The following is a 13691-nucleotide window of genomic DNA, read 5'->3' on the forward strand; positions in this document are numbered from 1 at the left end:
AATGGAGTTACTTAGACTTAAACCCTCACTAGCAACAGTGAGTCTAACAATATGTCCTCACAGGACCCTAAATGAGCAGTATCAAATCAAATTTATTGGAAGGGTTATTTCACAGCCCCCACCCTGACCACACACAAACAAGTGGCTGAGCACATTCCTTTGTAACAAATGGTTGTCACCATGGTAGAATCACTTTCACCTTATTCCTTCTTGAAGAGTCTTTTCTCTCAAGGTTCTCTACTGTCAGCTACTGTCAGGCAGAGAGAAATCCAATTTATGAACACACTGTCTTCCTTCCTCCTTTCCTGGTTCTAATTCCTCATACCTCCCTTGCCTGTCCACCACCCACATTTACTAAGTTCTCATCAAGGGTTAATTTATACTGGTTTGGGAGCTTTCAGGGGGCAACTGTGTCTTCTACCAGTAGCACTAGAAAATAATCCCGCCCTAAGAAGTAGCACTGAGAGAGGAAACGAAGGCAGGGTACACTCCTGGCTGTCACACTCAACAGGGAAAAGGAATTTTTCATCTGGGGTCAGAGCTCTTTGCTGAGATCTCCCCTAGATCTTTCCTGAGTTTGCTGAAATTATCAACCTGTTTAGTACTATGTGATTTAAATTAATATTTTGTAGCTAATGTACTGAATGACAGAATCTGGATTCAAAGAACGAGTGAATCTAAGATGACATTGAACCCAGAAAAATAGCTTTTGTACTTGAGTTAAAACTAAAATAATTTACAAAAATGCTTTAACAGGGATGTATGAAACAGATCTGAGGGTCTCAGCTGACTGCAACTTAAAGTGGATTCAACTGTGTGACATGGCATCCATAAAACCTAAGATCTTAGGATGCATCTATAGATATATAGTGGCTATTCTAGAATGAAGGGTGTGATAAGATCACTTCATTCTACACTAGACAGAAAATTCACTATTTGTAGAGACATTTACAAATTCAGGAGCATGTAGGATGGTGAATGACCTTGAAAAAATATATTACGAAAGAAAGAGGTAAACTAACTGGGGAGGTTCTTGGTAAGAACATAATTGTTTAAGGATTAAATAAGATAGCATATTTAAAGTGTTTACTGCAATGCCTGGCATAAATGCTAAGTTAATGTTAATAATAAAAGAATGATAATTAGTAGTGTTATTAGCACATCGTACTATTACTACTATTATAGTTAATATTTATAGAGTGCTTACTATATACTAGGCATTATTCCAGGTCCTTTACATACACTGACTCATTTATTCCTCTTACCAATCCTATGATGTAGGTACTATTATGCCTCCAATTTTGTAGATGAGGCAGTTGAACCATAGAAAGGTCAAGTAGATTGTCCAGTGTGTCTCACAGGTGGGAAGGGTAAAGAACCAGAACATTAACTCCACCAGTGTCAGGCTATCAAGGGTAAAAGTCACTTTTGTTCTTTCATACTTGTTTCGTACCACTCCAGAGAGCAGAATCTGGACCAATGTGTATAAATAATTGGGAGGAAGATTTCAACTCAACAACAACAACAACAACAACAACAACAACAAACCACTCTGAATGATTAGAACTGTCTGAAATTTCAGTGGGATATCTTTTAAGGCAGCGAGTTCTCCATCACAGGATGTAAGGGGGGAAAAAAGATAGAAACGAAGAAATGAATGAAATGGGCCTACTATTGAAAGAAACGATACAAATGATGAACCCATCCCTTGGTGAAAAGATTAAGGAAGGTATAGTGAAACTTGGTTTAAAAGACACACATTACTGAAAAACTGAAAAGTAACAAAGGTTATGGAAAAGATATAAAGGTAAACTAATATCTGTCTTGTAGCTATCTCAGCACAAAGTAAGTTAGATGTTGGATGAAGAGTGACAAAACGGGAAATTTCACATATGAATTTCTGTTTGGGAACTTAGTAGGCAACCTAGGTTTGAAAGAAGCCATCCCAGCATCCTTACAGATCTGATGGCCACCTATCCTGAAAGTGTAAAATACAGACAGGAGAGGAGGTATCTTCTGCTCTCTAGAAGAAAGGTCATCTGACTGAGAAAGTAACATCCAGGCTGATGTGAGTAGGTGAAATGCAGGCATGAGGAAGATCATAAAACACCATTAGATACAAAATTATAGATACAGACTTGTAGTGAAAATTGAGTATGCTAGCATGATTTTAATCCTGCTATATTCAGTGGGTGGTCGACAGAATTATTGCATTGTTTAATATGAATGTCCTCTGTGCTGAATCACTCTTTTTGGGGTCTAGCAGCCCCACGACCCAAATAGACCCGAATATTTGCTAATTTAATGAATATAAACTTTCTCAACCAGCAACACCAAGAGGTGGCTGGTTAAGGATCTGAGTTCCAGCAAAAGTATTTTATTTCTATTATGAAAAATGACAGTATATATACATACACATATATAATAGTATGTATATTTATACACATGCATACATACATACATACATACAGTAATATCATGCATTCCATCAAAAATGTTCCCATTTCCTTTTTCAGACTATTTGTACTTGGACAGATGTGTGTTTTGATTTATGAAATTCGAAGCATTCAGTCTTTTTATATTTACAAACTTAATTGTTTCTAGAGTTCTAGAACTGAATGATTACCAATTTAGACTGGAGCTTTTATTTGTGATATAGGTTCAGGGGCTCAGCAAAAATAAAATCCTGAAGTCATGGAAAAGTAAAAGCTCATCTCCTATGAAAGTGACGAGATGAAAGGCAAGTTGAGCTACAGATGTGGATTAAAACTGGGAGAGGTGGCATATGATGTAGATTCATTAAGGAGAAATAGTCAAATCTGAGTGCAGGATCTGGACTGTACGGGAAATAATAATGGGCCTCGGCTGATGACAGAAGAATGAGGGTGAGAGGTGGTTGTAAGGATAAGAGGCAGAGGAAAAGGGACTAACCCCAAAATCTGGACGCTGACCGACTCTACAACCAGGAAAAGGCAAATATCAACAAAGAGAGGTGACTGAAGATGCCTGATGCGTTGGGGTTCAAGAAATACTGGTAGGTTGCTGCAGCGCGGCTGCGGGTCAAAGTGGTAACTGGGGATCCGAGCTTGGCGGTGACGCGCCGCTCTCACGTGACCAGGAGCCTGTGTTTGCCCAAGTCCCTCTCGTCCTAGTCCTTTCTGCCTGTCCAGACACCGTCTGCCTATTGCCCTTTGGACGAGGGGAAAAGCTGAAGGAAGTAAGTCCCCTCCGCCTTCTGAAATCGGTGTGTCGGTGCTGCCCAATAACTCCTGGGATCGGGATGGCAGAGAGTGTAGGCCCTTCTCTATGCCAGTAAAGGCCTTTCCCTATGCCAGCCCGGCGCCCGCACTTCGGTCCAGAAAATGGTGGTATTGGCGGGGGGATGAGTGGGCAAACCCCAAAAGGGAGCCACCGACACTTAGAAATAGTTTCTCAGTAATCAACCCTTCGCTTCCACTTCCCACCTGAAAAGGAATGACGAGCGCTGCGGGGTGGGGGTGGGGGCACGAAGGACAAAGCTTGAGAAGCGGGAAGACGTGGGGGTGGGAACAAAAAAGGGAGGGCGCGGGGGCGGCGGCCGGTGCCCAGAAAAGGGGAGTGAGTCAGTCAGCCCCTCCTCCTACCCACTGCCCGCCCCCTACCCTCTCTGGCGTCCGTCTGCAGGTCTGCAGGTCACAGCCGAGCACCTCGAGGACGGAACACGTAGGAGCACAAGGCCAGGAGAGGTCCGGGTCCGGGAAGGGGTGGGCAGGGGGTGCGGTGCGAGGGGGTACGACGGTGGGAACGGAGTCGGCGGCGCCACCGCCCCGCCTCTGCTGATGTGGCGGGAGAGGCCCGAGGCAAGGCCTGCTGGGAAAATGGTGGGCTTTCGGGAAGGAGGGGGCGACCGCGGCGGCGGCGGGAGACGCGGCGGCGTCCCCGGGACCACAGCCTCTCGGCCAGCGTAGGTGGGAGGACCTGGGCCCCAAAGCAGGAAGAGGCAAGTATGGGAACCCGAGGCCGTGGTTTCGGTCTGGCCACCAATTATCCTGACTTGACTTTGCCTTTCTTGCCTCCTCTGAATAACTGTGCTTATGAAGACCATTCCCAGCATGGAAAAGTCCTGCCAAGCAAATGAAGAACAGCCACAGATCGCGCCCAGGACCGACGAGGAGCAGCCTCCGCCGGAGCAGTCGTCCGAAGAGCCGAGTCTGGAGGAGCCGTCTTCCGAGGAGCCGAGTCCGGAGGAGCCGTCTTCTGAGGAGCAGTCCTCGGAGGAGGAGTTCTTTCCCGAGGAACTCCTTCCCGAGCTCCTTCCCGAGATGCTGGTGTCCGAAGAGCGCCCCCCTCAGGAGCATCTTTCTAGGAAGGACCTGTTCGAGGCGCGCCCTCCCATGGAGCAGCCTCCTTGTGGAGTGGGAAAACATAAGCTGGAAGAAGGAAGCTTTAAGGAAAGGCTGGCTCGCTCTCGCCCACAATTCAGAGGGGACATACACGGCAGAAATTTGAGCAACGAGGAGATGATAAAGGTAGCAGAGGAGATGGAAGAGATGAAAAGAGTACGAAACAAATTGATGATCATGCATTGGAAAGCAAGACGGAACCGTCCTTATCCTATTTAATATGTCCAGCCTTCAGTGCTGCTTTGCCAGATTTAAGTATTGCCACCTGAACTTGGTTTGCATTTTCTTGTATCCCTCCCGCCATCTTCTTTGGACTTTTTGCCTGGCTTTATTTAAGGTGTGTTTCACTTGTAATTGGCTTAAATTGGGCTTCCACCCCCCCCCCATCTGCAAGTCTCCTTCTGTCAATTAGGAGTCTCACCCGTTTGCATGAAAAGATGGACGTTATATATTGTGATGTGAAAAAAGCAGTTTTTGAAAAGTATTTGTAGTACCTCGTTTTTGTAAAAAATGTATATTTATATATTAATAAGCAAAGAAAACAGTATATACTTCAAAGGTTTAAAAGTGGTTATCTGTGCAGTAAGAATAGTGATTTTTTGGTTTTTCATTTATGCTTTGTTGGGACTTCTCATTTTTTTTCAAGAAGAACACATTTTACTTGAGTTCCAAAACACTCTGATACAATGGGGAAAATGTAAAGCAGTTTAAAAACTATCAGCTTATAAAGAGGATGTGGCACTTAATAAATACTTGACAGAACTTAAAAAAAAAGTAAAGCCAATGTTTCTTCTGAATCTCTTAGGCAATATAAATATAAAACAAGTACTTATATTTGTTTAAGGGTTATTGTTTACCCATTTAAATAGGAATATACTTGACTTACAGGGCTGCTCTGGAACCAACTGAGGTAAAGATGAGGAGCTGTGTGTTTTTCCCCCACCTACAACATGCAGGAACCCTATAGAGTTCCTTCAAGAATCCAGGGGCTGGTACCCAAAAGAGGAGGGCTCATTAGTGCTCACAAACAATTCCCGTGAGATTCCTGGTGAGTGTCACTGTCTCTTCCTGTCCTGCTATTCTCTTCCCTTGGGTACTGCCATGTCTGCTGGGCACAGCTGCTCCTCCTCTTGAGTCCTCCTTCCATGGCTCCTATCACAAATGAAGTGCCAGAGACCTCTAGGTGCAAAGCCTCACTGATGGCTTCAGATATCCTGCTGGGCCAAGCTGAACTGTGTCTCTTACAGGTATTAGGTGAATGCCCCTTCTCCAGCTTTAATATTACACTTATCCAGGTGGATACCATCTCAGTTTTGCTTAAACATCAATGTCTTAAAGCAGAGGTCCCCAAACTTCCCCCACCCCCTGTGTCACAGACTGGTACCAGCCCTTTGGACTGTTAGGAATAGGGCCGCACAACAGCAGGTGAGTGGAGGGTGAGTGAGTGAGGCTCCATCTGTACATGCAGCAGCTCCCAGCACTAGCATCACCACCTCACTTCCACCTCAGATCATCAGGCATTAGACTCTCACAGGAGCACCCATCCCTGGTGCCAGAAAAGTTGGGGACTGCTATCTTAAAGGATTCTCAGGAAAGTAGTCCTTTTTTTTTTTTCCTGAAAGCCTCCCTTTTCTTCACTGGACTCAAACATGAGTTTACTGGGCTAGGAGGCAGATTTGTGAGCCAGACACAATGCTATGCACTTGACATTGGAACCTCTATCCCAAATAACCTCCAAGGATAACTATGGCTTTAATAGCCTAACATTTGCCTTAGGGTGAATTCTTTCAGAGCGGCTTCTGGCAGGCTTGCCTAATCTTTTCAGCTGACCTGCTCAATTTGTCTACACTAAAGAGAAAAGTTAGACTTACTGATGTAGGTGGGGGTAGAAGGAAAATTCCCTTCTAACCCACCCACATCAATAAGAAACATGCAAAAGTACTTTGTAAGTCTTTAAAGTACTACATATGTACATGCATATACATATATATGGGTGTATATATCAGATACTATTTCTCTGTTAAGGTACCCTATAAAACCTGATTTCATTCTATTGATTCTGTTGATTCTAGAAACAGATAGTGGTTAGTAAATTTTTTAAAGTATGGCCCAGTCATAAACCCTGGATTTCTGTTTGATTAAGCTTTGGTGTGTTCACTTCTCTGGAAGTATGATTTGCAGTTCCAAAAGGATCACAGTTGTGGGGGGTTGTTTCCCCAATTTAACATTAAAATTACATATATATGAGTAATTCTCAAAAAAATGCAGAGACCTGGGCCTTACCCCAGACTCACTAAATCTGCTTTTCTGTAAATAAGCTCATAAGTCAGATAGTCACTACTATATACTATATACTCCTGGTTTTAGTAAGAGTAAACTGAAATAGAAGAAAATGCAAGATTGTATCAGAATTAAAAAAGATGAAAGTCTTGTCCAAGCATATTTTTAAAGTAAGAAATTAAAAAACAACCTCATCAATTTTATTAGATAAAATTTAGATTTCTTGCAGCAAAGCAAGAATGAATGTGCCCTTGGCTTTGTGTTTTCTCTGTGATACCGTTTTGGGGGATCTTCATGTCTCCAGACCAGTCTTCAAGGTTGTGGCAGCCCGATGGTTGCTGGTGGGGCTGGATTCCAGCTGGAGCAAGATCAGGATCCGGGGCTCGCTGTGGCAGTTTTATGAGACAAGATGACTCCATCCCCCTGGCGCTCAGAGGGCTGGTGTTCAGGCAGGATGTGGAAGGGCTCACCCCAACTATTTCCCTCTCCAGGGTGGTCTGACTTTGGTGTCTCTGCTCCAGCCTGCAGCAGGCCGATGGCCAGGATGTCCTGGAAAGACTGATCTGAAGGACGCAGGTCAGAGCACTTTGCCTTTCCCTCCTCCCTTTCTCTTTTGGGGAACTTTTTGTATAGGAGGAGATAAAGCCCCAAGGACTCCTACCTGGAAACATAGGTTAGGACCGTCTTTGAGCAAGCAGATGGGCCTGGGCCTGACCTGGGTCTGACTTGGTAACTTGAGGCTGAAGCCCTTCTCCCAGAGTCCAGTGAAGTAGCGCCGCCCCCCTCAATGAGGTTAGACCTCACCCATCCCTCTCCTACCCACCTTGCTCAGACTTCCAGAAGGGCCTTGGATGTGCCCCCCCGCCCCGCCTGTTTTGGCGGTTCTGTGGTGACTTTAGCTGTGTGTGTGCCAGGTGCAGTGCTTGTGATGTCTGTGTCAACCCAGGCCCAGAGGCACAGGAGACCCCAGGTAAAGGGAGCTTGCAAAGGCATTTGGTCTTATAATTCAGGAGAAAAAGGAAGGTGTCGCCATTTATGTGAACACCCCTCTGCACTGCAAGTCCAGCCCATGACTGGGGGTCCAAGGGCCATCAGACTGTGAATTGGTGTGAAGGTGCTTTTGAAAGCATTGATGGTGGAGGGTCAGCAGCATCCAGAGCCTGGTTCTCCGGGCCCCTCACCACCTCTGTGCCCAGACAGAAGGCTGGTATGTCCGTCACATGTCCAAAAGGTGACTTACCTGGCTAACTCCAGAGCAGAAAGCATTGAGGGTACAGGACCCTGGGGAGAGAGCCCTCTGCTAACCAGGATGCCCTGGCTCTGAGGAGACAGTGCAGGAGAGTGGGTGTCCCTGTGGTGAGGATGCAGAGAGGGATCAGGTTCAGGGTCCTTGCATAATACCCAGAGACTCTTCCCTCTCTCATTTAGAAATATTAATCTAAACTCAATTATTTTCTTATAAATGAAGTATAAGATTATACAGATAAATAAGAGACTGATCCTGTGTTCAAACTCAGATTTGTCTGAATCAAATTCTGCCTTCTCCCCACTCTACCACACTGCCCACAATTTAGACTATAACTTTCCAAGGCTCGGGGAATAATTGATTTAGATTTGCTAAATATTGTATTTTTGCTGTGCATTTGGGTGAGTTTTCACTTTATTACCTTTCTCCAAGTGAAAATTTCCAGCAGGCAGTTATATATAAGTGTTCAGAGTTCGGAAAAGAAATTCACATGGAAATATGGATTGTGGCTATTGATACCTGGCTTATAGTAAGCACCTTATGAATATTTATTGAATTAAATGAATGAATGAAGAATCCAATTGTATATTCTTATATCCTTTTCTATTAATATGTATTTTTCAAACAGAAGTGAGATTCTGCTGAATGCACTGATTTATAACTTGTGTGTAAAAATGAACTTTTTCTTTAATGCTCTACCAAGAGAATACCTGTTTTGAAGAGTATTTAGAAAATAGAGGTAACTGCACCATCTAGTGACTAGAGTGAGAACTGCGAGTTGAACACAGCTAACGAAGAAGAGAGGCAGGGAAACTATTGGTGAATAAAGGGAAAAGACTTGATACTGGGGAGGAAATGCCTCAACCTTTACTCACCGTGGACTGACACAGTATCAGCCTCCTCTTGGGGGTGAAGTGGCTGGCACAAGAAGCAATATATAGTTAGATGGTTTTTCCCTGTCTCAAGTTGAGAGAAGTGTGTATGTTGCATGTGTATGTGTTTCAACTGAATGGTCTTGATACTATTTTTACTTTTTCTCTGATTGTGGAAATTATATGTTCGTACTAAAAAGAATCTTCAAATATAGAAAAGTATAAAAGAAGATATAAATTCCTTATAGTTCCTCTACCCAGAGAAAATAATTGTTAATATTAACATGCATTTACGTATACTGTGTGTATATATATCTCCTTTTATATGCTCTATCCATTTACTGTTTTATATAGCATGCATGTGTATTATTTTATATATTATACATTCAAATACTTTTATGCATTCATATATGTATATTCATAGTATTATCTTATATAGCATATATTTTATTTATTTTTATATGCACATGACATTCATCCATATGGGTATTCCGTCAACCACACCCCTTAAAGAGAAAGACGATTTTACCTTAGTCAAGCTGGCTAAAATTGAATGAATTTATTGTAAGGGTTTTAAACACAGCTTTAATGTCAATAGTGTACTTACATTAAACTAATACTTAATTTTCTTTTTCTCCGTTAAAAGGACAAAGTTTTCTTGGACTATTGGTCTGCTCTTGATAAGAGATTGTAAAAGGTTTTTCTTTACTTTTTAAATAATATGTAAGGATTGTTTATAGATATAGAAAGGAAGGATTTTGTATTTTACCAAAATACTTTAACCTAGAAGGCATTAAATCTGCTACTTAGTGAACCACTTTGCCAAGGCTTAATGTCTAGGCTCTAGGCCTTGACATTCTTTCTGGATAGCACTGGGAATGCCTCTCTTCTGTGTTTGCTCTTCAGGAAAGATACTTTCAATGCATGTCAACTTTAGGGGCCTTTTTTTGTGGATAAGGCTGGCCATGATCTACTTCACTGGGAGAATATTTCCAATTATGCTCAGTTTAGCAGAAGAAAAGTCCTAGGATATTTAAAGAGTATATGGAAAGTAATTGAGGAACATATAACATAAGGGGAGACATGAAGAAGGATGGGAGAAGAAACCAAAGGTATTCAAAGTGAAGGAGATCTTTTATGTACCATGACAAGTGATGAAATCAGATGTAGACTACAAACCAAGCAATAGGTCCACGGTGCTCTGAAAAAAATCTCTTTTTCACTAGCCTGAGCTAAACTCTCTGGTTCTGTCCAAAAGCAATGGTGGTGTGAAGCCTTTGCTATCATAGGGCTGGCTACTTAATGGCTCTCAGCACATGTGGCCTATTTTCGTGTTCCTGAAACATCCCAAGGAACAATTCCCTTATGAGGTGTACATTCCTTTATATTACTTATTCCTATTCCTGTAGAGAAATTAGTTGTTCTAGGAGAATGACACAACAAGAAAACAGAGTGGGTAAGTATAAAGCATGTTTGGGTCACACTGATTAGGGGTGTCTTTTAGCTGGAACAGAGAAAAAAAATGGTTGACAAAACTTAGAATATATGACTCAGACTAGATCCTAAAGAGCCCTTAATGTCAGGATAGGAAATCTAAGAATATTCAGTGGATTGTGGGGTTACCATCATGAGCCTTTGAGCAGGAGGATGGCAAGATGAAATCAGGAAATAAGGTAGATTAATTTGGTCATTTACTTGTTCTTTGAGACTTTCAAATAACTCTAGTCCCCACTGGACATTATCATCTCTGAATTCCTATTGACCTGCTAATAATCTCTACCTCAAAAACCAGCAAGGGGTGGCTCCATAGTGTAGTGGTTAGCATGTCTGCTTTACATGCAGAAGGTCCTGGGTTCGCACCCCAGGTGGAGCCATGGACCATACCCTGGGTACGCCAGACCCTGGGCGCACGCCGAAAGCATGTGAGAGGAGAGGCCCCACCTTCAGAGATCCAGTTCTTAAGGGGAGATGGCAACTTTCGTAGGTCAGGGGTGGAAGTGTTGGGGGGTGGGAATTAAAGAGGGGGAAAAAAACCAACTGGGGAGGGGGCATGTGGGATAGCCCACTGGCCTATACATAGCAACTGTCCCCATGTGAGGCACATAACAGGCACAGTCATGATGAAGTTCCCAGAGGTCCCTAGAGGACAAGTACTGTTTCTTTGCAGTTGGCCTGTGTCTCCCCCAACCTGACATACCCCGGTAGATATATAAGAAAACATGGCTGCCTTTCATTGTATGCCCAAGATGTGAGGCTCTTATCATCCCCCAACTTAGGTCAATGCTAAAAATCTTAGCAACAAAAACAATGTTGGTCAATTCAGCTTGTAACTTCTGTTAGAACTGTAAGCAATAACTAGTCCATGATCATGTATAGGTGAGGCTTGGGGGCTCATGAGCAGAATAAAGTTGTATAGGTAGAGTAGAAAACTCTGAATGAGTACAGGAATGTAGATGTGAATTCACCTTGAAGCTAATGAAGCTTAAGTTTCATGGCCCCTTCATTTGTATGGGCACCATCTAAGGCCTCCAGGAAGGGTTATGATAGGTAAAATTCTAAGGCGGTCCCCAATGATCTTCACACTTGTATAATTCCCTCCTCTCGACTGTAGATGGAACCTGTGAATATGATATCATTCCCATGATTATGTTTCATTATATGGCAAAACGAATTTTGCAGATGCACTCAAGCTCCCAAATCATTGAGTTGATCAAAAGGGCAATCAGTAAGTGGGCCTGACCCAACTGGATGAGCCCTTAAAGAGATCTTAAGTCAGAGAGAATTGAAGCATGAAAGGGTTCAAGGTAAGGAAGATTTCCCACTTTCGGCTTTGAAGGTAGAGGGACCATGTGGCAAGGAATGTGCATGATTTCTGAGCTGTGACCACCAGCTGATGGACAGGAGAATAGGATCTTAGTCCTAAAACCACAAGAAACTGAATTCTGCTGCAACCAGTATAAGCTTGTAAAAGGACTTTAAACTCCAGATAAGAGTACAGCCTGGCTGACATCTTGGCTTCAGCCTTATGAGATCCTGAGCAGAGAACCCAGTCAGTCACAGCATGTCTGGACATCTGACTTACTGAACTGTGAGCTAAATAAAAATAAGAGGTTGTTATTTTAAGTAGCTAAGTTTGGCATTTTGTTACATGGCAATATAAAACTAATACAGGAGCCATATTATGTCGTACTTTTGTAAAGTTAGCAAAAACAAAAATATTGACCACAATTTAAGAGTACTATCTTTTTCTACTCTGACTTCCTCTCTTGTTGGCGAGATGTATGGCGTGTTAGATCCAGCTAAGGGGAAGTTGATTTGGAATTACATTTAGTTTGGGTTTAATTGGATAAATTATTCATGGGTTTCTTAATCCCTTGCATGTTAATTACTAGTAAGATTTCACAGGGTAGTAAGTAGCTCTAAAATTCTAACCAGCCCTGTCTGACTCTAATGCTAATGATCCTGTTATACTCTGTTGCCTTCTATATGCTTAGTGAACCATGAATAAATCTTATGGCTCAAATGGAAAGCATGATAGTTTAACACCATCCACTTACCAGCATTTGATCCTATTTCCCACTTCATTACCTGATTCCAAGGTACGTTTTTAGTCTTGTTTCCCATTGCTTCCCTCGAAGTACAATATAATTTATCAAAAACAGACTCCCAGTCTTTGCTACACCAACTATGCTGGTAGCTTTGCCCAATCACATCCACACAGGTTCATATTTATTTCTTGGTGATTTCGCAGGAGGTACTGACATTGATAAAGATGCCAAAAAATTCAAAACCAATTCTACAATGAGAACTGTGGGGGAGGAAAAATAATGTTTCCTTTACCTTTCTAGGTTCTTGGCTAAGATTCCACCCCCACCCCATAATAAAATACAGATTAACGAGAAAAGTATATAGAAGTTTAATAACATGTACACCTCCTGTATACAGGGGAGAGACTCAAGAAACTGAATTAATTCCCCCCAAAGGCCCAAGCTACCACCTTAAATACCATCTCTAGCTAGAGACAAAAGATGTGGGGGTGGGGAAGGCCAGTTATGGGAGGTTACCAGGAAAAACAGAATAACATAGGGTAAGGCTGTTATGTAGATTTCAGTCCTAGTCTTCTCTGTTGCTAAGAGTTCCTAGAGATTTAGTCATCCTCTATCAGGTACAGAGAAGGGGGACACCCTTACAAATGGAGATTTCCTTTATGAATGTAAATCACTTTTACAAAGGCTAACTTCTACTCATTTTTCAGAGCTTTTCCTAGTTCCGCTTTTTTTTAAAAAAAAAAAATAGCCTAAAATAATCCTTATACCTAAGAGGCATACTCTGGGATGGCAAGGTCTGCTCCCTTTCAGGACACTGACATCAAACTGGTTTGTGAGTGTCACTATTAAGAACATTATTGATAAAAATCTGCAAAAGAAAACAAATCTTAAGCCCATGTAAGAAAGAAACTAGACAGAGGTCGACAGTAGTTTACTCAAATTTAACAATACTAAAAATTTATCCACCACCAGTACTAAGTTGTAAAGCTGAAACATTTATCAATAATTAATTAACCATGCAAATGAAAGACTGAATTATCTTTACTTTTTCTCAGAGATATTTAAAAAAATATATGAAGAAATCAGTTTGTGGCCATAAATTAGAGAAAAAAGTCATAGAGGTGTGCCAGGCAATTAATTAACAAAAATGTTATTTGTATGGAAATTGGAATGTTTTGTATATGTCTATTGTTTAAATTTTGTAATTTGTTGTGAATTTTCTCATAAATAAATATTAACTTTGATACCTAATTGTCTCCATTGCCCATATCTTTTTAAATATTCTTTTTCTTAAAGAGGGTCCCCCAAATTTTAAGTTTCAGGCCCCACAACCTAGATCTGTCCCTGAGAAGGTTAAGTAGTG

General features: G+C 42.0%; 1 protein-coding gene across 1 annotated transcript; it reads left to right on the plus strand.

Moving 5' to 3' along the window:
• The first annotated feature begins 2873 nt into the window (after positions 1-2873).
• TCEAL1 (transcription elongation factor A like 1) lies at positions 2874-5161 on the plus strand. Its single transcript, XM_036226732.1, is given in 4 exon segments — positions 2874-3179; positions 3181-3244; positions 3664-3743; positions 4080-5161. Coding segments are annotated over 4 exon segments (843 nt in total). The 5' UTR covers positions 2874-3002; the 3' UTR covers positions 4602-5161.
• Positions 5162-13691: the final 8530 nt, after the last annotated feature.

The sequence above is a fragment of the Rousettus aegyptiacus genome, unplaced genomic scaffold (genome assembly GCF_014176215.1).
Source record: "Rousettus aegyptiacus isolate mRouAeg1 unplaced genomic scaffold, mRouAeg1.p scaffold_m13_p_9, whole genome shotgun sequence".
NCBI lineage: Eukaryota > Metazoa > Chordata > Mammalia > Chiroptera > Pteropodidae > Rousettus > Rousettus aegyptiacus.